The sequence below is a fragment of the Eretmochelys imbricata genome, chromosome 3 (assembly GCF_965152235.1).
Source record: "Eretmochelys imbricata isolate rEreImb1 chromosome 3, rEreImb1.hap1, whole genome shotgun sequence".
Lineage (NCBI taxonomy): Eukaryota > Metazoa > Chordata > Testudines > Cheloniidae > Eretmochelys > Eretmochelys imbricata.
Genome location: NC_135574.1, coordinates 141,043,926 through 141,069,060, shown reverse-complemented (window position 1 = coordinate 141,069,060; position 25,135 = coordinate 141,043,926). Strand labels below are relative to the sequence as shown.

The window sequence follows — 25,135 nt, the reverse complement described above, 5'->3', positions numbered from 1 at the left end:
TCCAGCTGGGCAGTGCAGCTATAGCACCGCCGGCCACCGGTGCTCCAGGGAGCACGGTAAGGGGGCATGGAGCAGGGGGAGTTGGATAGAGGGCAGGGGAGTTCGGGGTGGTGGTCAGAGGACAGGGGTGTGGATAGGGGTCAGGGTGGGAACAAGGGGGTTGAATTGGGGCAGGGGTCCCGGGGGGCAGTCAGGAAGGGGGGCGGGTTGGATGTGGCAGCAGGGGGCAGTCAGGGGACAGGGAGAAGGGGGGGTTGAATGGGGCAGGGGTCCCGGGGGGGGTTGGATGGGGCAGGAGTCCCGGGGGCGGATAGGAGGTGGAGGCTGGGCCATGACCCCCTCCCCTAACTGGCCCTCCATACAATTTCCGAAACCCGATGCGGCCCTCAGACCAAAAAGTTTGCCCACCCCTGCTGTAGAGTCTTTAAGGGACATTTTTAAGACTATAAACTGGACTAGAGACTTTTTTTATGCTTATGAAAATGAAGTCTCAGCTACATTAAAGGACTTGAATGATGGAAACTGGAATCCTCTCCCTTTCTGAGGCACAGTTACAGATGTTCATGCTGAGATTTCCTAGTGACCTTAAGCATGACCGGCTTAACCCCCTCAAAGGTTACTGGTCATTACCCTCTATTCTTTGTGTATCCTTGGAGCTCTCCTGAGTACAACCAGTTACATAAGGTGGTTGTGAAAGGTGAAGCATGGTCTCATTCCCCCTCAGAACAGATTGCTGCATTTAAAATGGATTCATTAGCTGGGAGTGGTGCTTCTTCACCCCTGGCCACATGAAACCCCCTCCTTGCTCTTCAGGAAATACACCCGGGGCTGGTCCAAAGTTCAGAAGCAGCTGGACAATTGGCCTTCTTCATTCATGCCTTTCGTATTGTAGAGGCAGCTCTAACTGACATAGTGAATTAGACCTATTCAGGTTAAGGGTCAGACGAGGGATGTGTGGAAGGAAATATGTTCCTCTCACTCCATACTAAAGAGAAATTCCATTTACCCTGAGACCACACCAGATCCATTCCTTATTACCTCAGCTGTTCTCACATTTGGGATGACAAGATGCTAAGGGCCTGATCTTGACTTCATTTGCATCTGGTTTACATTGGTGTTAATATCATTGTCTGCTGTACAATTTACTCTGGATTTACACTAGTGTAAGTGAGAGGAGAATCTGGTCCTAAATATATTTTTATCTGATAAAGAAACAAAAAGTTTCTTGATATACAGAAGATGAGGTCTCTATCAGCCTTTCACTTTTGTTTTAATAGAAAATATAGTGCTGCCTACTACAAAGGAACAATGGGCCAAATTCTCTTCACTTCAATCCATTGATTTGAAAAGGAGTTATCCCAGCATGGAATTTGATACCACATTTCAAAAGGCCATTTCAAGAACACTTTATAAGAAAAGAAAATAATGTTTTACATGCTAGCTCTGTGGAATCACATTTCACAACTGTATCAGCCATTAGTAACTTCCTCCTTACCTCCCACAAGCATATCATCCAAGCAAACAGCTTCATTACTATTATTTCATTTTGTCTGTATGGGAATATGATTCTTCACCTATAAAAGCTTATATCTTTGGGACCAAAAGCTCCCCTGTATTCATACCCTACGAACCACTGTAATAAGCTAATATGCCTTGTGAGGTATCATTGGAACACTAATAACTCACTGGTCAATAATATCCTGGTGAAATATATTTATCAACATTACATCTAAAGTTATGAATTCCCCCTGCATGATGCTATTAGCATATGTTCAAACCCAGACAGTCCTGCCTAGGCAAAAGTTTTTAAACAGGCTTATCCTGTTTACCTCAATTTACATAAAAGTAGCAAACACGGCCAGCAAGACAACAGGGAGAGGTGATGGCAGGAAACAGAGTAATTTGCATTTTAGCAAACACAAGTACAGGAAGAAAGGGCACGGAGCTTCCTTCACCACCAGATTCCATGTCGCCTTCCCCACTGTTTGGATAAACTTTGCTTTGAGGGGTAACCTTCAGCAGAATCCATTTCAAAGGTTCACTGGACCACAAAAAATGGGGGCAGAAAACTCCATGTTCTCTTTCATCTAAGAAGACAAAGGCATCAGCACTTTGGGCCTCTGGGAGAGATTCTGACCTTCCATCAGTCACCATCTTGCTCGAAGATGCTGGTGAGAAGGCCATCTTAAACAGAGCTTTGAACCAAAACTTTGCTAGATTAAGCTTTAGACTTTTAGGTGTGTTTTCACTTTTATTTGCTTGCAACCATTTCTAACTTTCTCTCTCATACCTGAATTTTCACTTAAAGTCCTATCTGCTTTTGTTGATAAACTTACTTTGTTTGTAATCTAAACCAACCCAGTTCTGTGTGCTTAACTGTTTGGTAACTCCAATTAAAGTAACAAACTGTTAAATACTGACATCGGAATTTAATATCTGAACTGTCCAGGAGAGGGCTGGACATCCCTGCAAGTAGTAACCAAAGCTGGTGGAAGCCACAGCATGAACTGGTGTGTGTGGCTGGCAAGCTGATGGGGTCAGAGGTGCAGCTATACGCAGACATTCAGGGTATGACCTGCATGCTGGAAGGCTGTTTGTGAGCAGCCCAGGTTGGGAGCTAGCTTAGCAAAACACTAAGAGACACCCAGAGTTACAAGGCAGAGGGTTACACAGTCCCTCCCTTGTCTGGGTTGCACCCCAGAACATGACAATCTGCTCTTTAAAAAAATCACAGTTCAGATGGGGTCCTTCTAACAAAATTATAATAAGTTTATTAGCATCTCCTGAGCCCTGAATCCTAACCTCAGGGTTCATTTTTACACAGGAGTGGATAACAAAACCATCTCAATCACAGAAACAATGCATTAATTTGTGTCCTATTGGAGAGGTACCTTTGGGACTTTCCAGGAAGGTCGCTAATAATTTTCATCTCTTAGTCTCTCACCATCCTTTCCTTTTATCTTTTCAGGCATCAGTAACAATGAGTTCCCCTTTGGTTCCTCCATTCATAGTCTTGGGAAAAAACAAAATGCTGAGAGCTTTGGCCATGACATTTTGTCTGGCAGGAAGACACACTGCTGCAATTCTTAAGAGATGATTTACACGCCAGCTCCATAAGCTTATTACTTTGGTGCAGAGGGAAGGGGAATCTCACTTCTCCCGGCTGATTGATATAGAACATGCAGGCCATGCTGCCCGTCATGATTCTGATAGCCCTGTACCTGATGAAATGAAAAACACAAAGGCAGGAATTTCTGACTCCTCTGAGCTTCAACAGGTTGATATGGAGGGTGGTTTATTGGGGTGACCATCTGCCCCATACTGTGAGATCATCAAGGTGTGCCCCCCATCCTAACAGAGATGCATCCATTGTTACAGTTACTGTTGGCATCAGTTGGAAGATGGGAACCCCTCATCTCTACATTGTGATGACCCTTCTACCACTCTAGGGAGTGCTTCCCCAGCTGGGGAACAGACACCTGCTTGTGTAGACTGTCTGGCAAGTAAACTGATCTGAGCCACCCCTGGAAACACACACAGTCACAAAGATGCAAGCTGCCATGGGACTGAGAAGTTGAAGACAGTTTCTGACTGAAGTCTGGGGGCTCCCTGGAATATTTCTGACAAGTTTTGATAGTGTCATGGATCTGTCCATGGGAAGGAAGGCCATGGATGCCAAGGAATCCAGGGTTGCCCCTATAAATTGTACATTCTGAATGGCAGCCAGTGTGGATATTTCCACATTCAGCTGAAGACCTAAGTCCAAGAATAGAGAAAGCACTTTCCTTGAGTGGATGACACCTCTTGGTATGATAGACCCTTGAGTAGCCAAATCGTCGAGGTACGGGAATACTATGGTCACCTGATGACACAGGTAGGCAGCCAGCACCCATAGAACCCATGGAAAAAACCCTTGGAGTCAAGGAGAGACTGAACGAGAGCATCCAATGCTGATCCTGGCCTATGATGAAATACAGGAACCTTTTGTGAGACAGATGTATTGTTATATGGAAGTACACATCTTGAAGATTAAGGGCAAAAACCAATCCCCTGAACTGAGGCCTCATTAATTTGTTTAGGAGTCTTAGATCTAAGATTGATCTCCACCCTCCATTTTTTTTGGTACAAGGAAATATAAAGAAAAGCTCCTTCCCCCTGTACTGAACAGGGCCCAGTTCTATCTCTCCTAAACAAAGAAGGGAGTTTATTTCCTGTCTTAGCAAGAACTTATGAGAGGGGTCCCAAAGAGCAATGGGAAGGGGAATGAGGAATAGAGAAGGAAATAAATTGGATGGTGTAGCCTGATATTACTTCCATCACTCATTCGTTCGAGATGATACGTTCCCATGCTTGTTGGAAATGGGAAAATCAGTCTTTTTTAATTGGCCCTCTTACGTATGGGCATTACTGTAGCTGGGGTTTACCAAATTGCTTTTGAAGGTCCCAGCAGAGTCTCATTGATAAGGAGAGCAACTCTGGATCGTATTGCAGAGTGAGGGATATCCAACAGCTTGTGTTGGGCCTCTCTGACCTCCTCAAGAGGTATCTGTAGGGAGTCTGCCACCTGCTTACTGGGATCTTGGAGCTGCCAAAATTCATTGGCCATAGACAGAGGAGGAGGCAGTATTACTGCTTCATCTGGCAAAGTGGATGAGATAGTGGTATGAGGGGTGGTTTCTTTATCTGCCCTAGTCTCTTGGTCTTCACATGTTTCCTCCTGTTGCTGGGGAGGAGAAACTTGAGTCTCCCTATCATCCCAGTGGGAGAGGGTGATAGCCCTGGAGATCTCCCAGCGATAAGTTGCTCAGGGGTCCCAGTATGGGTATTGAGGGCCATATGGTAGCATCCAGGGTTGCTCCCACTGGGAATGATGAGGTCCCCAAACATCTTCCCTGCTTCTTCAAGAAAAGAGTCATTATATGGGTATTGGGGGAACCCTGAACAGAGACTGATGATACTGAAAGGAGATCATCATTGTCCTCTTTTTCCTCCAATGGCGGAGCTCCAACTGAAAATGGAGGTGATGGCACCAGGGAATGTATACAGTTGCAGAGACCCAGCTGTTCTCAGTACCAAGAGGCATTCAGTACCCACCAGCAATGGAGACTCTGGTACAGCAGTCACTGAAAAGTCCTTTGGGTATTCTACAGCATCAAGAGGTGTTGTGGTACCAACAGACCGCTATGCTTGTCCTTGCCGGACAGTACCGATGGTCTGGAGTGCTGTGCAGATGGCACTGATGTGGCTGGAGGCTTACACAGTACCAAAGAACCTGATAAGGGTACCAGGAGAGGAGTTAAGCCCAAGGGTACCAATCTGTGCTTGCTTTGACCATCTCCACTAGACCGTACTGGAGCCTGCTCAGAGCCATGTTTGGACTTAGAGCTGTGGGACTTTCCTGCTTCACCGTACTGGAGGAGCTCTTTGCCTCTACAGAACTGTCCTGCTGGTGGGAGGAGGTATTGTTTCATATTCTCTGTGTATATATAAAGTCTGCTGCAGTTTCCACGGTATGCATCTGATGAAGTGAGCTGTAGCTCACGAAAGCTCATGCTCAAATAAATTGGTTAGTCTCTAAGGTGCCACAAGTACTCCTTTTCTTTTTGCGAATACAGACTAACACGGCTGTTACTCTGAAACTCCTCTTAGAATGTTTTGACAAGGTCTCTGAGATTTCCCCCTTCTGGGGCAATGTTGTGCCGAGGTTGAAGGGGCACTAGAGAGCCTCGGGCACTGATGTGGAGGGAGTTCTCCTAACCTGGCTTCAGAGCAGGGCAAAGAGGGCACTCCATCACCCATAGCTGACTTTTTCTCAAACCAGAACTACTAGCTACTCTACTAACTAAGCTAACTAAATTAAGAAAAAAAATAAAGCTCAGCAATAGCCGAGGTACACACACAGCAGACATGCTAAACTCTGTCTCAGGCTGAGGTGGCTGAGAAGGAAATGAGGGCGGTTCACTCATTCAGCCTCAGAGAGCCTCAGTGCGGGGCACCTCCCGGATATCATCAGCACACGCACTGGCCGAATGTACACTGCTAAGGAAAATCATGCGCACCTGAAGTGGAGCATCCATAGGGTGATTACTCAGAGAAGAAACACAGATTTTTCCATTGATCTAAGGGTAAATTAGCTATCTGGGGGATGGGGATAAGCTGCAAAATTCAGATTCCTAACACCTCCAAAGTTTAGGAGTGTTCAATTCCAGGGCTTTGGTTGTGGTTCATCTCCATTATTTGGCTGTCCAACATACCCTTTAAACTGTAAGGCCCCAGTTCAGCAAAGCATTTAAACATCGTGTGCTTTATAGGGAGGGACTTAAGCAAATGCTTAATGTTAAGTACGTGCTTAAATGCTTTGCTGAATTGGAGCCAAATTGTATTCTATACGTTGAAGTCTCTGAAAACAATGCCTGGTAAATGATGTTTTCAGCAACATTAGGTTCTGGTAATCAACATACTGACAGGAGATACAGTAAGTCAGTTATTTATGAGGTACTTACAGTCGAGTCAGGCATATTGGGTCTCACTCCCTACCAGAACTCTAGCTAATTTTTCCTTCCCATTCCTCCCACTTCCTCCAACTGATACTTTTACCCAACTATAGCAGGTAATCAGTGCAGGGACATTGTCACTATTATTCCATGAGAGACTCATATCTGGACAAGCTTCCTAAGCCATGGAGCAGGGGAGGAAATCAAGACTCCAAATCTTCACTAATTGTGGTTTCATGGCTTTCACTAAATTACAGGATTATCTCACTCCTCTCAGAGCTCATAGATTTCTTTCTCACATCACAGCTGAGTCATGGGGCTCTCATACTCCTAGGATAAGCCTCCTTAGCTCTTTTCAAACCATGGGATACCCTTTACCTCTCACTTCCCTTGGTTAGTGTAATATCATGAAGGAAAGAGTAATGATTCTAGGGGTCATTAAGCCATGCAGAAAAATGCCATGTGACATCAAATCACGCCAGAGTAATTGTAAAAAAAAATTACAATTAGCATGGAATTCTGAACTTTGCCATCCTGATGGGATGAGTCAGGATACAATGAGAGCATTATTTTGAAAAAAAATTCAGATATAATTAGCCAGTTACGGTAATACACAAGCTTGAGTGATCATTTCATGGAAAGAAGGTCAGCTGATGACTTATAACCCCACTAACGTCACTGTGTATCTAATTATCAGTGATTTGACGCAAAAAGGACATTAGTCTATTCACAGGAAAGATGTTTTATATATATATATATATATACACACATATAAAAGTATGGAGGGTGGGGATGGCAGGAGCTAGGATTAGAGTTGGAAATTTTGTTTCAATGCTAATCAGCTTGTTCTTCTAGGTCCACCAAGGGACAGTTGGCCACTTTGTGAAATCAAATTGCTGGTTTGTGTGTTCTATACTGGGATCATTGTCCAAAGATTTTCGTTAGTTTGTTAGCATCCAAACCACAAACTGAACACCACACACACACACACACACAGACAGAGGATATTTGCCTACTGCCTTATGCGCCCAAGCAAGGTTCCCTGCCTGATAGAGCAGAGTCACAGCTCATGGGAGAGAGGAGCCACTCTTCCTCTGTGCAGCCACTACTCCGCCATGCAAGCAGACGGACTCAGGAGACCTGAATTCCATTCCCAGTCATGCTGTGTGACTACCGACAAGTCACTTAACCTCCCTGTGCCTGTTTCCCCTCCCACCTTTTGTCTCTCATCTGCCCCATGCTCTTTGGGGCAGGGACTGTCTCTTGCTCTGGGTTTATACAGTACCTAGTATAATAGAGCCTCTAAGTGTTACTGTAATACAAATAAGAATAAAGGGCCAGATCATCTGGTGTTGTATCACTGATGGACTTTGGCCATACAGCCAACGTACTGGAATCCTCAGTGGAAGGGCACACAGCTGGGGTAACAGGCTTCTAGGCTATCACCTTCCCTGCTGCTGGTGCAGAGGGCACACTCAGGACACCCCTACCCTATCTCCAGCATAGTGCTTTGCTAAGCCTTCTGTAAGAACAGCAATACCCTGAGAAGTGTGTCACAGGGTGTGGTAGGCACTTCTAGCTTTTCCTTTGCTTGCTATATTCATGCTTTGACAAAGCAGCGCTACATCTGTAAGACTGTGTGTAATATGATAGTTACACTAAACACCCGTTAATCTGCCAATTGAATCAAAAGTATGATTTAGGTACCTCCTGTTATAGGCTTTAGAAACAATTAAATTAGCCTAGCTCTGTCATAATGATTATTAACACTTCAGCCTTTTCCTGCTGTATGTGTTTATCAGCAGCAGCAAGTGAAAGGAAAGAAATTAGAGAGCAGAGAGACTTGAAAGAGCAGGAATCAAATCCCCAGATCTGAATACCCCACACACAGTGTTTTGATCCAGGCTTGAACTTTATATCTTATGCCAAACTCTAATCATTACCAATTTCTTGCAAAAAGCCTGTGCCTGAAAGAGTTAGTGTGTTACAAGGCAGCCGTGACCAAAATCAACCCCAAACAAATCATTCATCACTGCACAGCTCCAGAACTAACTTGTACTTTCATCAAGAACAGTACGGTTATAAACACACATCATAGATAAAGAGGAAACACAAAGTATGTACTGTAAGCTTTCATGAATCGTACACAAACAAAGCCTTTGATAGCTCTCTGAATACACACTATATCATTACGCCCCGGGCTAGCAGGCTCTCTGCAGTCTAGGTTCTTGGTTTCTAAAGGGATGCTTTTTACTGGACTAAGAGAAAGGGATACATCCCCCCCTCCCCACCCTCCCACGTTCAAATCTCTCCACTGGCTTTCTGTCCCTTTCCAGGTCAAGTCCAAGCTCCATGTCCCCAGTCTGAAGGAACTGAACACGTGGTCCTCACCCTGCCCACACCGGTCCTCATCTCCTACTACAACCCTGTGCTTGTGTCTCTGCCTTTTTCTCACTGCCCACACCCCATGCCTGGAATAGCTTTCCTTCTCCATTACAAGATGCCACTTCACGCTCCTTTAAACTTCTCCAATCCTTTTGGCTTGTCTTTCTCACTAACCCTCCCTCTCTGACACACACTGCTCACTCAGTAACTACCAAATTCTTTTTTTAAAATAATCTAGAACAGTACAATACATGTGCCAATCTAAATAATGTAATCCAGGTTCTAGGACCCTGCATAAAGATGGAGAGTTCTTCTGCTGACTCAAGATGGCAACCAGACAAGAAGGGGCCCTATTAGATCCAGCTCAGGATATAAAAGCTTTAAGAACTCTCTTCAAAGCCGAGAGCAGCACTAGAAACCGCCACGTTCAAGAGTAAACTCTGGCAGGCCTCTTACATTTGTTGTTGTTGTTGAAGTTAATGTTAAAGGAAACCAAGGAAAGGGGTTTGTTTGGCCCCTACTCAGTCTGTTAGGAGAAGGGCAGATACAACCAGTTTACATGCCTTTCCCCCATTCCCTTTTCTTTACGTTTGACTTGGATTGTCAAGTCTTTGGAGGCGAGACCTTGTCTTGTGTCTGCCTGTAAAGTTATTGCAGTTGTAAAGTCATAGCAATGTAATAATGCACTAATTAATAATAAATACACCAGTGCCAATTACTTCCAAGGTTTAGACTGGACAAATGCTTGGTGGTGGAGTGGTGAAACAGTTGGTCAGTAGCTTTTCACCTATGGAGACTTTAGTTGAGGGTTTGGCCTAGCTTTTAAGTGGTTTTATTTTAGGGTTAATTTGTGTAGCACACCAACTGAGCACGAGGCGTGGCCTGCTCAAGAGGCTCAGATTTGGAACAGCAAGGAATGTTGCAGGTCAGAACCCAGGAGTGCTGTCAGAGTGACTAGTATGAGGAGAAGCTTGTACAATGCTAATCCACATGATGCCTTTCACACAAATTTTTACAAGGATTAAACCCATCCAGTTTTAGTTTGAATCAAAATATATTTTTCTCCCTCACCTCTCCCGGATAGACGTTTAAATTCTTTGAGAGGGAACGACTCCTCCACCCAAAACTGGGTATCAAAGGGAACTTCGTGGGCGTATGCCCTAAAACTAAAGATGGGCAAGAATTGGGATTTCCATTCTGTGAGAAAATTCCAACATTTAAAAAAAATAATTGATCCAATTTGGAATGAAAAGCTAAATTTAAAAATATCCCACCAAACAACATTTTGATTCAGGGCCATCAAAACAATTCATTTCATTTTGACTTATATAAAAGTCAAAATGAAATTAATCAAAACACTATTGAAATGAAATGTTTAAACTTTTTCCCCACCAACAGTTTGGTTTCTAATAGACATGTTCCCACAACAATGTTTGGATTTTGATGAAACTTTTTTTTAAACTGTTTCATGGAAAAAATTTTGACCAGCTCTACTGAAGACCCAGACATATGGAAGGGTTCACAAGTGGAGATCCAAAAGAGAAAAAGGATTTGGAATCACTGAACTAGGAAGTGTCCCCAACCAAAAACCTTGAGAATAAGGGCACAGGCTCTCATGCTTAAACTAAAAACAGAAGTTCTAATTGCTAATGATTCAGATTTTAGTGGCTTCTTTAATGTGGCCCAACAGTGTCATTTTTACAGATACATTAACTAACAGCTTTACATAGATAATGAATAATGAAGTTTCCATACAGTCGCTGACAATTTAATTGAGACACTTTCTTGATAAAATTGTTGCTCTGCCTCATTTTTATAAAAACACTGGGACTTTGGGATTCTTAACAAAATGAACAGTCATATCCTTACAGCTGTAAAGTTTTCCCACTCGTCGTAAATGATAACATAGCAACCAATGAACAATAGAAATGTACTGATTAGGGTGGTATCCTGTAAGGTGTATCATCATCAACTGGCCAAATCCTTGTCCTTGCTCAGGCAAATTCCCTTTGACATCAGCTAGTGTTCCCCTATGTAAGGAATGAGTATAAACTCATATACTAAATGAGTATAAACTATGCAAAGGACCCACACAAAATCTTTACCCCATTTAAGACACAACTAAGCACTTATGGTGCATACACCTTGTGCTACTCTGCACAGGGGAGAATTTTACCCTGAATGTGAACTTCAGGATCTGGCTCAAATCCAGTTTGGATTTGGCCATTATTAGTTTCTTAATTGTATGCATAACACTGAATAGAAGAAACTTGTGGGGAATATAATTTTTGCCCCTGATCAAAACACCCTATTACCGGTTTACTAAGTCGTCACAGAGAAAGAAAAGAAAAAACTGTTCAATGTAAAAATTTGCTCTTTCCTCCCCACCCTCTCCCCTCTCCCGCCACCTTTTTTTTTTTTTGGTACACAAGTCTCTTGTCTGAAGACTGGAAATTGAACTGAGTCACCAAGTTTTAACCTGGGATTTGGATTCAGCCCACTACAGAATCATGGGTCAGCTGTTAAATAGAGATCCAGAGCTAGAAAAGTCCCAGGGTTTTTGGATCTGGGTTTCTGGTTCTGGCCCATCTCAACTCAAGGCTGCTGGTTTTTAGCCTGTGAGCATACAGTAAGTTATTAAAGTGGGGAGCTTTTGAATTCACACCTATTTTACACACTTTCAGGTGGTAATTTTTGACTTATTCTGTGAAAATAGTGGAAACTCTCTCTCTTCCCCCTCCCCCCCCACCCTTTACCCACCCCACCCTGCTTCAGAAGCACAGCACTGGGAAATAATCACAGGTAATTTCATTCCCATTGTTCTCAACATGAACAAAGCAGTGCTGTCATTCATTCCCTGTATCCTACACAGGGCTCTGGGTTTAGGCAGAGACTGGAAATGATTTTCCACCAGGAAGGCTGAATAACGCTCTTGGAAGAACTGTAACTAGGATATTTCTTAGTGTGTGAAATTGCCTTGAGGGCACAGTATGGCATGGCTTATGAGCCAGGTTTCCCCTTTTTGGAGTGGTGGGCATATTAGTAGGAAAAATAAGGTCAATTTTCAAAGCACTCAACTGTTTCTGGCAGGTTGTCTAGACTATCTGACTAAAGCTAATTTACAATGGGGAGATGCCCATACCAGGAGCCATTAAGTCTAGCCAGTCCCACAGCTCTTGTCCCTGGGCATCAGTTTGACAAAATTATGACATAGGAAGGCACTGAACCGCTGCTGGAAACATAATGCTCTTTATCCCCTGGAGACTTTTGTCTGGTTCTGTTAGCTATTGCATAGTGAGGGTGTTTCATTATTAGGTGCAGGAGAAATATTCAATACAAGGAAATATTCTCAGGCAAGTGGCTAGAGCAATTTTTTTCACTTTACCTTCAAGCCAGGAAAATTAGGTTCATTTTCAGGGTTCTAAATGAGCCAGAAAAACTGATATGGTCTACTAGCACTTTTCCCAGCAGGATATTCTAGCTCTGACCAATTAATATTTTTATTTATATAGATATAAGAAATTGGAGAGACAGATCTAAAGCTGTTCTGATAATCTGAGATCATGTGTAACATAACATATTCAACAGATGTTATCTTTTTTCTGTATACAGAATGTACACAGGCGGAACACAAAATTCTCACATTTATTCCCCATTCAGAATTACTCATGAATTTTGTCCCAAAATTATTCTACTGAAGCAAATAACTCAAACAGTCAGAGGCAAATACTCAAACTTTGAAATCCATGCTTTTTGATAATTAAAATGACACAGGCTGCCATTTCTGTTCCTTTATGACCATAACTAACCAATACTGAGAGAATTTTAATTTTTGAATATGACAACTGAATACAGAATTTAAAATTCACGATTATCAATGACTGGTCCACCAGTGCCCAGATTTGTTAGTCTCCTGGCCTCACTCCAAAGCCCATATTTATTCTCTTTTGCAAGTCTGTCGAGAAGAGGCTGTGCTGAAGTGGACAGATTATCATGCAGTCCTTTTGCATTATGTTGTGATTTCAACTTATTGGATAGCTACGGAAATCACAAGATCGGCATCAATAGCTATATTTTAGACAATGGCGGAGCCAGGGTTTGCAATCACAGGGTGATGGACTGGAAAGTGAGCCTGCCCCACACGCCCTCTGCAGAGGTGGCTCCTTTCCCAGGAGCTAGGCCCAGCATTGCAACCTAGTACACGGGGTCACAGTTCCATTCAGATTTGCCCCAACCACTTCTCCATCATGACGGAGGAGCAGCTGGACCATATTTGAGTGATTAGCATTGCAACCTGGCACATAGGGTTGCAATGCCATTCAGGGTTTGGCCCAGCACCCCTCTGGACAGTTGGGATGCCAGGCCAAATTTCAGAGAGTAGTGTGCACCATGTTGCAAGGCCCAGAGCAGGAAGCTGGGCCCAGTCTATGCCAGGTGAGTGCAGGGCAGGCTCACTCTCTAGCCCCCTGTGAAAATTCATGGCAAACATCTCCTTTCGTTGATTGCACAAATACTTGAAAAGGTGCCACACGTACCCTATTAGCCCTGTCATTGACTTTAGACATTTGAAGAAATAAAATAAAATATTTGAGCTTTCAGGCTTAAAATATGATGGAGTGGCACCAGTCATAGGGCCACCTGTGATTAACCTGGCTGCACCAGACCAGTAATAACCCTGTGGAACTCTTAAACTCCTGTAATAAAGTTGTTCAGTGTGGTCATGAACAGAGGTCCATAAGTATACGGTTGTTGTTCAAGATACTAAAACTCAACCATCCAAATGCTCATAGAAAATGAAGGCAAAAAGTTGTGAACACAGTCAAATTGAAATTACTTTTCCTATTCAAGCAATAATTCACAATTTTTTATCCACTCTTTGCTCAGGTCTAGTTTTTTCTTAGATCAAACTGCACAGTCCATGTCACATGCTGACATCTCCAGATGTGATTCAGGAAACTGTAAAGTCACATATATTTTCCAGTTAAAATAATTTTAAATACACTCTTATTTTTTGACCCAGCCCTTTTCTACGTGTGATAAAACTGATGTCTCAACGCTCCTCATTCACTTATTTTTTTCTTACCATAATAGTAACTACTCTCATAGCTGATAAGTATTAAAATAGCAACAGAGGGATTTACCCTGCAAATGCTTATTAGTGAGCACAGGGCCAGATTATCAGACGTATTTAGGTGCCTAAACAGGGAGATAGGCGCCTAGTAGAATTTCCAAAAGAGAGGAGTTCGACATCTCATGGGATTTTCAAAACACCCAAGCAGGTTAGGTGCCTAGCTGCATCTTTGGTCACTGTGGAAAATCTGACTCATAGTGCTTAGTACCGCGCATACTCAAAAGGGAATACCCACATTTTTAAAGCAGAAGTACATTTTTGTAGGATCAGTCCCACAGTGTGAGGCTGGGAAGATGTTAGTAGGATTAAGATTATTAAAGTGTTTAAATAAACATTTTTAAGCCACTTACCTGGTACGGATACAGGGTGACCCCATTTGTTCTTGACAAGGACCAGGTGCCGTCAAGGTACTGATGAGCCTGGATAGCTACAGAGTTCAGGATGTTGCCATTGCTGGGGCTGGTAGCCATCTGTAGGCTGACCTTGGCCTGGTGTCCAGGGGAACCATTTTTCTTCTCCACCCCATTGATGATCCCCAGGCTGTTGGGCTTCCCACTGTGCTTGTTGGCCACAAAGCCTGTGTAATTAGCAGTAGTGTAGGAAGTGGGCATGTATGCCCAGTCTCTGGGCTGCAGGCTGCCCATATGTCGGGAGCCCACTAACGTGGGAATATTGGAGAGGGGTGGGGGTGAGCCTGGTGAGGCATCATACTGTTCGGTGTTGGCAGCCTGCTCCAGCGTTAGCACCATCTGAATGGCCTCCTGCTTCAGCTGGTTCAGGTGGGTGGCACAAACGTCACATCTGTTGTCCCTCTCGTTCCATGCCTTCCGAATGGTGTTGGGAACTTGGAGTTTGTCATGGATCACCGAAGAGAAAGCTGGGTCCTGAAAACCAAGCAGAGAAGAAGGAGGGGAGGGAATGTTTAACCAGGATCATTGCAGTGAAACATTTCTGCTGAGGATTGTGCATTTCAAAAGGCAATTTATGAGATAAGCTTAAGGAGCAAACAAAGGCCATTTGATACAGTGAACATATGCCAGCAGCAGAGAAACAAAAATCAGAAACTAGGATGTGTTCAGGAGAAACCTTCCCTTTTACTTCAAATACAGAGAAATGGCAAATGTGTTTAAATATTCTTAATTCCATTGCAAGCCTGAGTGCATGGCAGAGAGAATGAATTAACCTGCTCTACCCCACTGCTGGCTTGAATGAAATCTGCTCTCATTTACACAGGTGACATACAGCCTAACTCCATTGAAGTCAACTGGCTGATAAGGTTCACAATCTATCTAGAGGTCAGTATTTGGTCTTTGACAGCTAACAGAGCTGGGTGAAAACGAAGAAAACAGTTTCACAATTGTTTTTTAAACAAAACTCAAAGAATGCAAATCAAGGCAGGCTAGTATGCACATACTGGGAAAGGAGGAGTGGCAAGTATAAGGCATGGAGGGAGGGGTTCATAAGTGGGAGGGTCATATTAATTACGATCTGTCTTTATTATATACTCAAGCATTTTATTTTCTCTGTTTAACTACCGTGAAGAGCTCCTCAGCATGCAGTGATTAATTGATTCATAAATCATGGTGCCTTTTTATGCACAGCAGCAAAAAGAGCAGTTCTAGCAGCAGAAGCCCAAGAGAGTCATATAAACTGATGGGGAAACAACAGGGGGCTGAGATTTGATCAAGCCTCAGGCTGGTCACTTCTATTCAGTGCACAAAGGGGTCAGAGCATCAAAGTGTGTCAGAAGACAAGAGCTGTGTTGTACAGCAGCTCCCTGCTCGTCACACTGCCGTGAAGAATTAGGAAAAAATGGGGAAATACAGTTGTCAGATTTTATTTTCCAGCCCACAGAATGTCCACCATAGCTATGGCTGCATATCGAATAAACTAGCTTATCCATTTCAACTGCAATATAGGAGGTTTTCACCCCCTTCATTTACATCCAGGTAATGCAAAAAGGGAATCTGTACGTTCACCACAGTGCTTGAGAAAAGCTCTCTATATAGCAAGATTAAGATCTTGGTCTTATTTCGATTTGCTTGATATGTACCAGGGAAACACCCTGACAGTTCTACCTTCCTCTAGCTAGTGAGACAGAGCTGGTTATTGTTCTTTGAAAGTTAACCACCCCTTAGGCAATTGGGCTGGAACCCAAAGTAATTATATACAGTGCTCAGATCCAGCAGCAGTACAGCATGGAAATTCCTGGACACTATAATAAGTATTCCAAGGAAATAAGGTCATTTCTAAAGTAAGCAAATGTCAGAAAGATATAAATAATATTCAAGTAGCACGGTGGCTTTAAGAGATACTGAGCATCAATTACTTCAGCTTCATCTCAGTGTTAAAACAAACATTAGATCATTCTGATATAATAAACAGAGTGAGAAAGGAAGATCTCTCCTCTTCCTGAGGAGGAACTAGGAAGATGGGCTCAACTTTGGATTTTTGATCCTTATGTATGGTCTTGCCATTCTGACAAGAGTCCACTGGATAGCTCTGCATTGGTTTCAGGACACGAAATATAAAAAACATAATATAAAAAAAACAAAAGACATACAGATGCTAGAAAAATGTGTCACTAGGCAAACTAATACCCCAAACATTAATCAGATTTGAGTGGACTAAAGTCTGTTCTCATATCATGATCTCTAAGTGGATGCTGGCTTAAAAATATTAGTCTTGACTCATTTTTGTTCTTCTGCATTGGCAGATCTGTTGCAATGTTGTGCCAGGAAAGGAAAGTCTGACTGGGCCGATGGACCCTATACTGCCTCTGACACGGAGGACGTTAAAACTCCATTCTCAGAGAGACACCCATGCAAACACTTGAGATTTCAAGGAAACAGCTGCATGACAACTATGGCTTCAGCATTCCATCAGCAAGCAATCTGCAGGAGTTCCCTGGAGGAATGCTGGTTATTTTAATAAGCAGCAAGTAACTGGTCCCATAGGTGTGTATTAACTAGGGATGGACGAACCTCAAAAGAAGTTTATGTTCACTGCAAGAAGTACCAGGAGCCTGAAAGGCTATCCATATTATCAGAACTGTTGGGGTCTGCAAAACAGCACTAAATCTCATGACAGGTTTGCTTGAGAGTTTTCAGGTTGGGCCAGAAATACCAGGGCATTTTGGCACTTGTTCCCAGTCCTGGCTGGAACACAGGAGTGCAGAGCTCCAAAACTGAAATATAACAGAAGATTCACCATTCCTTTTGTTTGAATCACAAAAAGGACTTCGTTTGAGTTCAGGGCGAAGGTTCAGGATGGCTTTTATTGCAGCAAACCTGGTTCACCCATCCCCAGTATAAACAGCATTGTAGTGTGGGTACCTAGTTGACACTGAACAGGTGAAGAAGCTAAAGGAGTCTGAAGGCATCAGGAGATCAGTCACAACGAAAACTGCAATTCAAGTGAGTAAACTGATAACAGCTAGGCAGGCAGGCAGGCAGGCAGGCAGGCAGGCAGGCAGGCAATCTAAACTGTGCACACTGTCAGTTTATGGAAAACATGCTCTTATTACTGTTATCTTCCCCTCTTTGTCCCATCCTGTTTATGTTACATGATTCCTACTATTTGTATTATATTGATGCCTTGAGGCCCCAACTGAGCCCACAACCCATCGTCCAAATGGACAAGACAAAACACAGTGGGGTAAAGTAAGGAGTATTATCCTCATTTTACACATGAGAAATTGAGGCACAGAGAGATTAAAATTTGTCCAAATAGATTACAGAGCCAGGATTTGAACTCACATACCCCAAATCCCTGGCCAGTGAATTGTAAGCTTTTTTTTTTTAAACAGCATCTAGCACAACAGCGCCCTGCTCCCTGACCAACGCCGCTAAGTATTGAAGTGATACTAATATGTCTGTGTTCACTGTGCTAACCTATCGTCCACACGCTCAGTACTCTATATTTATGTGCACCTGCAATCCTCTGATCTCCTCGTTAGGGCACACACCTGTTGTGGCTTTACTTGAACACACTGCACTGGCAATATTAATATTCACCCAGTACAATGTGGGTGTATGTCTGCCCTGATTTCAGGAAGACTTTCCTGTTCTCTTTGAATGTTGAGGATCAGGAAAGTACTTTCCTTTTATGTTTCAGACTCTTCAGCTTAAGGGACTTCTTTTCCCCTACTGTGAGCAGTTGAGCAATACCTGAAGCTTTGACTCCTGGACCAAATCCACATGAGAACATTCCTGTTTTCTAGCTGACATCACTGTAGCTATCTCATCACAGAAAGAAAGGGAGACAGCTGTGGTCATTCCCCATTAGCAAAGCATACTGCGTCCTCTAAAAAGCACCCCGTAATATGCTGATTGGGACAAACTATAGTACTTATACAGGCTAGCTACACCACTCCGGGCGAAACGTCAATCTCATCACTAAAATGGCAGCTCAAAGCCAGAAAAAAATCCCTGCTTTGTCCTAGCTGGGTTGCTGCACATCTCCCTGATCTTATAAAAGGAAACTTAAAGGATAGATTTCAACATTGAGTATGCCCAGTTGCACACCTATAATATATAATATATAATATAATAATAAAGGGAGGCAGCAATTATTTCAGGGCCTAGGGGTGGCAAAATCATTAATCCACCACTGGATGGGGGTCATGCAAATAAGGAGAGAAAGATGGGCACAAATCAGATACTTGCACATGCCCAATTAGGTATCTGTTAGACCATAGGTATGTGGAAATACCTGCTATGCGTACCAGATTTTTGCACACATATGAAAAGTATGTGCGCAACTGTGCACATCTAACTTTGAAACGCTGTCCCTACTTGTAATACTTTTGTAGTTATTCCTTAGGTTCAGCCAATTATGGTTTTAATCTTGTCTCGGTCTCTACTGAAGAAGACTCCATTCTCCAATGGGCCTAGTGTCTCTTTTATCCAGTTGTATTCTTTGACACTAATTTATAGAAGCTGCTATTAGCTTGTCAGAAAGAGCAGTGGAGAGGAATTAAGAGTCACTGAGGCAGCTGGATGGTGGGGGCCATCTCCCGCTTGGAGTCACTCACAAAGTTCCACATAGAGCTTCTGGTTTTAAAAAAGTACAAGCGGCAATGGCTGCTGGTATGTGATCAATCATACAAGGTGATGGATGAGGGGGAGGAGAACAAAGATCAAGGGATACACAACTCTGTCCTGGAAGAAGTGTGGTTTCCAGACTCTCTCCTCCCAGTGGGGGGTGGAGGGTAAGAGAACTAATTAAGAAACATTGGTGGAAAGGGAGGCTCTTTCCCTGATAAAAAACAAAACAAAACACATGGTTTTCACCACTGTATAAATACACTCCAAGCACGATCCCACTAGCCAAGTGGCTGGTTTCTGTTTAAGAAGCTCTCTTTTCTTGTGTGAAGGTAAATGCAGTGTGTTCTTCCTTCCACTAAAAAGTACCTACAAATTCACATTCCTGACACATCTGGGATACTTTCCAAATGACTCTGCACCCCAACCTGAACACACGCGGTTTCCTAAAACTGAATGGTCTCTGAGATTTGCTGCTTTCAGCAGTCCATTGCCTGGCTGTTGGAAAAACAGCAGCTCACGACTGCTGGAATGGCAGTGCTTCGGCTGAAACAACAGGGGGCTCAAAAATAAACTCAAGTCAACGGGAGGTTTACGCGAATAAGGACTGCAGACTTTAACCCGGTGACTAGAAATTAGAAGCGTTCCACCATCACGCTGAGCAAGGTGCTGTTGTATACAAATCAGCTGTTTTTCCTAAGTAAGGGGTTGGTTTATTTGAACACTCTGAAGGAGAAGGATCTGTCCACACCCTCCAGTCATGAGGGAGATGGGCCAATAAAAACACGTTATACAGGCATGAGGGTGGTATAACACACAGGTGGTCCTCCCCTTTCCTGCTGCTCCCCATGCTTCCTCCTTCCCCCACACAAATGACCAACCCACTTCCTTCTCCTGTCTTCTGCACAAAAGAAACTCCCCTCTCCTCCTACTTCTCTCGTCCCCCACAAAGGAACTGCCCCCTCCCTTAGGAATCCCCATTATGCTTTCCCACAGCTGAGGAACTCCCCCTTTCTCCACTAAGATTTTCCCTTCCTCCAGCCCTTCCCTGGGCCTCCTTCATAAAGGAGAAAAAGAGGCTGAGGAGAAGAAGAGAGCAAAGTAAGGGATCCCCAGTAGGAGGGCCAGAAGTAGGAGACTTGGGGAAGAGAAAAACGGGCTTTTACAATATGCTGGTTTCAGTGAGACTCCAGACTGCCTCTTTAAAGGGCTGGTGTCTTATTGGCCCCAGCCTGTAATACAACCTTTGTTCTCTGTTCCTCTGGTCTCTCCACATCCAACCTCTTCAGTGACCCTCCACCAACTCTACTCCTGTCCCTCCGCCCTCCCCTGGTCAGACAGAACTCCTACCTCTGCTTTGCACTGGGGGCTCCATTCTCCTTTTGCAGGAAGTAAATGGCAGTTACTTGTACATTGGGAAGAATTGGGTCCCAAAAGTACAAACTGGAAACAGGAATTATATGGGGGCTTCAAACTCATTCTTCTCAGAGGAAACTCTAAAATCCTAACCCCGCCAGTGCTGTCACATGTAAATTTAAACTAAGACACACTGCACATCCTAATAGTTTCCAGCGTCATTTCTCTAAGTGACATATACTAGTAAGATCTGCACAACATACATATTTTAATACAGATAGTCTAAGCTGTGGCTTACTCATGTACTTACACTTACTTCAAAGATGTGAGCAAATAAGCCCACTTTGCACCGCAAAAAGTGCTCCGTTGCTTTGGGTACTCAGACTTATTACCTGAAAATTACTAACCAAGTCCTATTTCAGCAGCTTTCAGCACCAGAATGAAAGCAGGAAGGAGGAGAAAAACAGAAGAAAGGTTATAAAAGGAGAACAGGGAGGAGGGAAAAAATAAGTGGGGGGAGGATAATTGTTTTGTGGGCTGGCTTGAGGCTCTGAGGATGGATCAGCAGTAATAGGCTCACAGCTGTACACATCTGGCACACAGGTGTTTGCATATTATTTGCTAGCTAGACAGCAGCCAGATTTTTAATTGGGGTGGGAAGAAAAGATGACAATACCAGCAGGGAAATCTAAAGGTACAATCAATAGGGCGAATCCAAATCCTGCCCATTCATCCGTGCCCTGAAGTTGAGTGAAGCTCTGTAGCCCAGCCTGACTCTGGCCACAGAGTGTGTGCGGTATCCTGAGGGCTACTCAGCAGCCAGACACAAGCCCTTGCTGAGAGCCTGGAATTTGTCAACAGCCTCTTTACAGCATGGACATCAGAACCAGTCAGTTTTCCAGTAGTAGTCTCACTAATGCTATATACAGTGATGCTACCACCTCCCAACTTCAGTTCAATATTTCCCTGCTTACACATCCAAGGACTGCATTTGCCCTCTCAGCCACCAGAGCACACTACGAGCTCATGATCAGTTGATTATCCACTGTGGCCCCGAAGTCCTTTTCTGCATTACTGTTTTCCAAAATACAGTCCCTCATCCTACAAGTACAACACATTCTTGGTTCCTAGAGGTATGACCTTCACATTTAGCTGTACTAAAGTGTATGTTGTTGAAGTGAGCGCAGTTTATCATGCAATCCAGATCACCTGTCTTTATCACTACCACTCCACCAGTTTTTGTATCATCTGAAAACTTTACTAGTAATGATTTTGTTTTAGTTCATAACATTGATGAAAATATTGTGAGATATCACTACAAAACCCTGGACAATGATTTCCCACTTACAATTACTTTTTGAGATCTATTAATTAGCCACATTTTAATCCATTTGCTATTTGCTGCATTCATTTCTTATAATGCTAAATTTTTTAATCAAATGCCGTACAGGTGTCTAAGTATATTATGTCAACACAGTTACTTTATCAACCAAACTTGTAATCATATAAAAAAAAATACAATCAAGTTTGTCTGACAAGAGCTATTTTCCATAAAAACATGTTGATTGGTATTAAAGAATTAAATGATGGTTAGCATAGTCAGGATTTCCATGATTTTAACTCAGATCAATGTCAAGCTAACGGTCCATGGTTACCTGGGTCACCACTTTTAAAATACCGGAACATTAGCTCTTTCTAGTCCCCGGGGATTTGTCTATTATTCCAAGATTTATTAAAGATCAATATTAGTGGCCCGATAGAGGCTGTTTAAGTATGAATGCCACAGGACAGTTACACTGGTGTATCTCCTTTTTTTCAAATTTAGTTTGTTTTTCTCATGAGAGAGATCCTACGGTTTCCTGATGAGCGTCAGCACCAGGCTACTACTGACATCATAACCAGGGTATGTCTACGTGGCAGCTATAGGTGTAATTTCCAGGCTGGGTAGAGGTAAATAGCAGCGTAGCCTAGCCACGCAAACACATACCTAGGATCTCGAATAGGATTGTACTCAGCCAGCTAGCCTGAGTCACCACCCATGCCACTGTGGCTATATTGCAGCTTTTTAGTGCATCAGCTTGATCAAAGGTAGTGTGTACACAGCTACCCCTGCTGGAAGTTACACCTCCAGCTGCAGTGCAGACATGTGTCCAGTCCAGTGACTTTCCGAATGACCATGTCACATGCTTGCAGGATGATAGCCAAACAGATCATGAAACTACAAAGAGTGAAGGTGAAAGCAACATTGGTCTTTCCTACCTACTGCTCTCCAACATAAGCATGTGCACATGTGTATAGTTCCAGTAGCCTCATGGGACATTTCTAGAAATCCAGAACCTTCTGTAACTGATGTAAGCCAGTTGTTTTGTTCACACAACAGTGTTACTTGTCGATTCAAAAACACTCGTGATGCTTCAGGAGACAATTACTGTTTATTTCATCATAACTTTCTTGCCTCTCAAGAGAGCTACCAAGCACAGAACGGCTGTATCTAATCTGGCTTCAACTTCCAGTACCTCTACAACCAAGTGTTAATAATTGGGAAAAACCCTCAGGCGATTCAGGAGTCAGAAAAGCTACTCTCTCTTCCAATTAGGCCTCCTCCTCACCCATCCTGGATATGTACTATAGTGACCTTTCCTGTACATTCCTAGCTTTTGCCCTTATGTTTCTCTTCCCACACTGAGCAACACTTGCATCAGAAGTTTGCTTATGAATGAATGGTAGCTTCTGGGGTTTTTTTCAAACAGTGATCTAAACAAACTGATTTATGTTGTCGCCAGCTTCTGTAAGGGGTGAATAGACTGGTTTACACCTTTTCTTTCTTCTCTCCTCTCTTTAGTTTTCTTTTACTGGCTTTTCCTATGGAAACACACACTGTGTAGCTAAAAGAAAAGGAGTACTTGTGGCACCTTAGAGACTAACCAATTTATTTGAGCATAAGCTTTCGTGAGCTACAGCTCACTACAGCTAATTTCCTCATCTCACTTTGAGGTTCAGAACTGATCTCATTCACCATATCCTCCTCCCTTCATTAGTCTCTGCTACACGTGCCTCTATCAGCTATCAGACTGTGGTCTTTCTCCCATTTTTCTTGCCTGGCACCAAGTCACTATCAAGCTTGATAGGTAACTAGATGGGAAGGTCAGGGGATGGCTTGGGTAGAACAGCATTGGTACAACACTTACATTCAGTGCTACAGATCTTTATTGAATATACTCCCATGCTTAAGTCCCACTACATAATAACATATGGGATCAGATTCATTCCGAGGGCTGCACCCACAGAAACAAGTACAACCTAGTGAGCAGAAATGGGGATACCATGGTGCAATCTGCCTATTACTGAAGAAGTGGCCAGCATAGTCTGGAAATGTGCTGATTGAGAACCTTTGGACTCCTACATATAAACTAAAGCTGTTCCCTCCTAGCTGAACTGCCAGAAGAGGGGTGAATACCTCCCTCCAGTGCAACTATCTCTGAAGGCACAAGTGATTAAATATTGCACTTCCTGAAGCCATGGGGATGAATTTGGCATACACATTGCAGATTAGAGAGGAAACCGACTTATACCGGGCTCATGGCTGCAGTATCCGAGCATCTTCCAGTAATGCTTTAAGCAACGTGATTATTATCTGTCACGTTTGTTCTCTCATCCTCTCCCCAAGATGAGTAGCATGTGCAGTGGAGGGTCTTGTTTTGGTAGGGTTTTTTGGTATTGCTTAAATATATATGCTATGTATTTACTTTAGGGCTTGTCTTTACAGAGACTTAGAGCGCAGCAAGCTGTGGTGTACATATACTGTGGATCAGCTTGCTGGCCACGCTACAGCAATAGATCAAAACACACTAGGGAACTTATAGTGCATGGCAGCAGGGTCCACACAACCACCTGGGGCACAACAAGCTGGTGTGCTGTACATTTACACCCCAGCTTGCCATGCACTAAGTCTCTGTATAGATAACCCCTTGGAGAAGACAGGTCACAGAAATGCACTTTGGACTTGGAGCGGAAGATGGTGAGATTTGAGAGTGTCCACACAGGGGTTTAATGCAGTTTAACTAATCCACTTCAAATTCACACTGGTAGACTACACCCTCACTAGCTGCACAGCTGTAGGCCTTCAGTGTAGACACTCACTACAGTGGCAGGAGGGGTTCTACAGTCACTGTACTTAATGCACCCCCATGTGAGTTGGAAGAATTCTTCTGCTGACCTAGCTACCATTGGTCTACGGCTCTCCACACCGGGGTTAGGCCAGTTTAACTACGTCGCTCAGGGATGGGGATTTTTCACACCCAAGCAACATACTGGTCAACTTAACTTTTTAAATGTAAATTTAGCCTTATTTCATTCAGATTAATTCTCTTCAGTGTCCTCATGTAGACAAACCCTGAGGCTGAGCAGTCCTAAAGAGGGAACCCTAGAAACAGCCACGCCTAGGGAGAAAGCTGGGGCTGAAGTTTGTTAATAAATCCAAACCAAAGACCTGTGTTTGGGATCAGAAGGGAATTCCATAACTATTTTCAGTCGGCAGAAACTAGTGAACACTATGCTGTGCTTCAGAGAGGGATATTCTATCAGAGATTTCATCAGGGAAAACAGACATAACAGCAACTTCACAGGTAGCAGTAACAAACAGCCCTTCTTGCCCAAATTGAATTGATGTTCTATACTCTTCATTCAGGAGACTGAGGGCTTGTGTACGCTACCGGCTGGATTGA

At 43.3% G+C, this 25,135-nt stretch overlaps 1 protein-coding gene across 1 annotated transcript in view; it reads right to left on the bottom strand.

Annotated features, from left to right (window-relative positions):
* KIF26B (kinesin family member 26B) overlaps positions 1-25,135 on the bottom strand; it is a 411,118-nt gene that overhangs the window by 266,652 nt on the left and 119,331 nt on the right. The window contains exon 3 of the mRNA XM_077811877.1: positions 14,361-14,894. Within this exon, the coding sequence (XP_077668003.1) occupies positions 14,361-14,894 (534 nt within the window). The remainder of the gene's footprint in view (positions 1-14,360; positions 14,895-25,135) is intronic.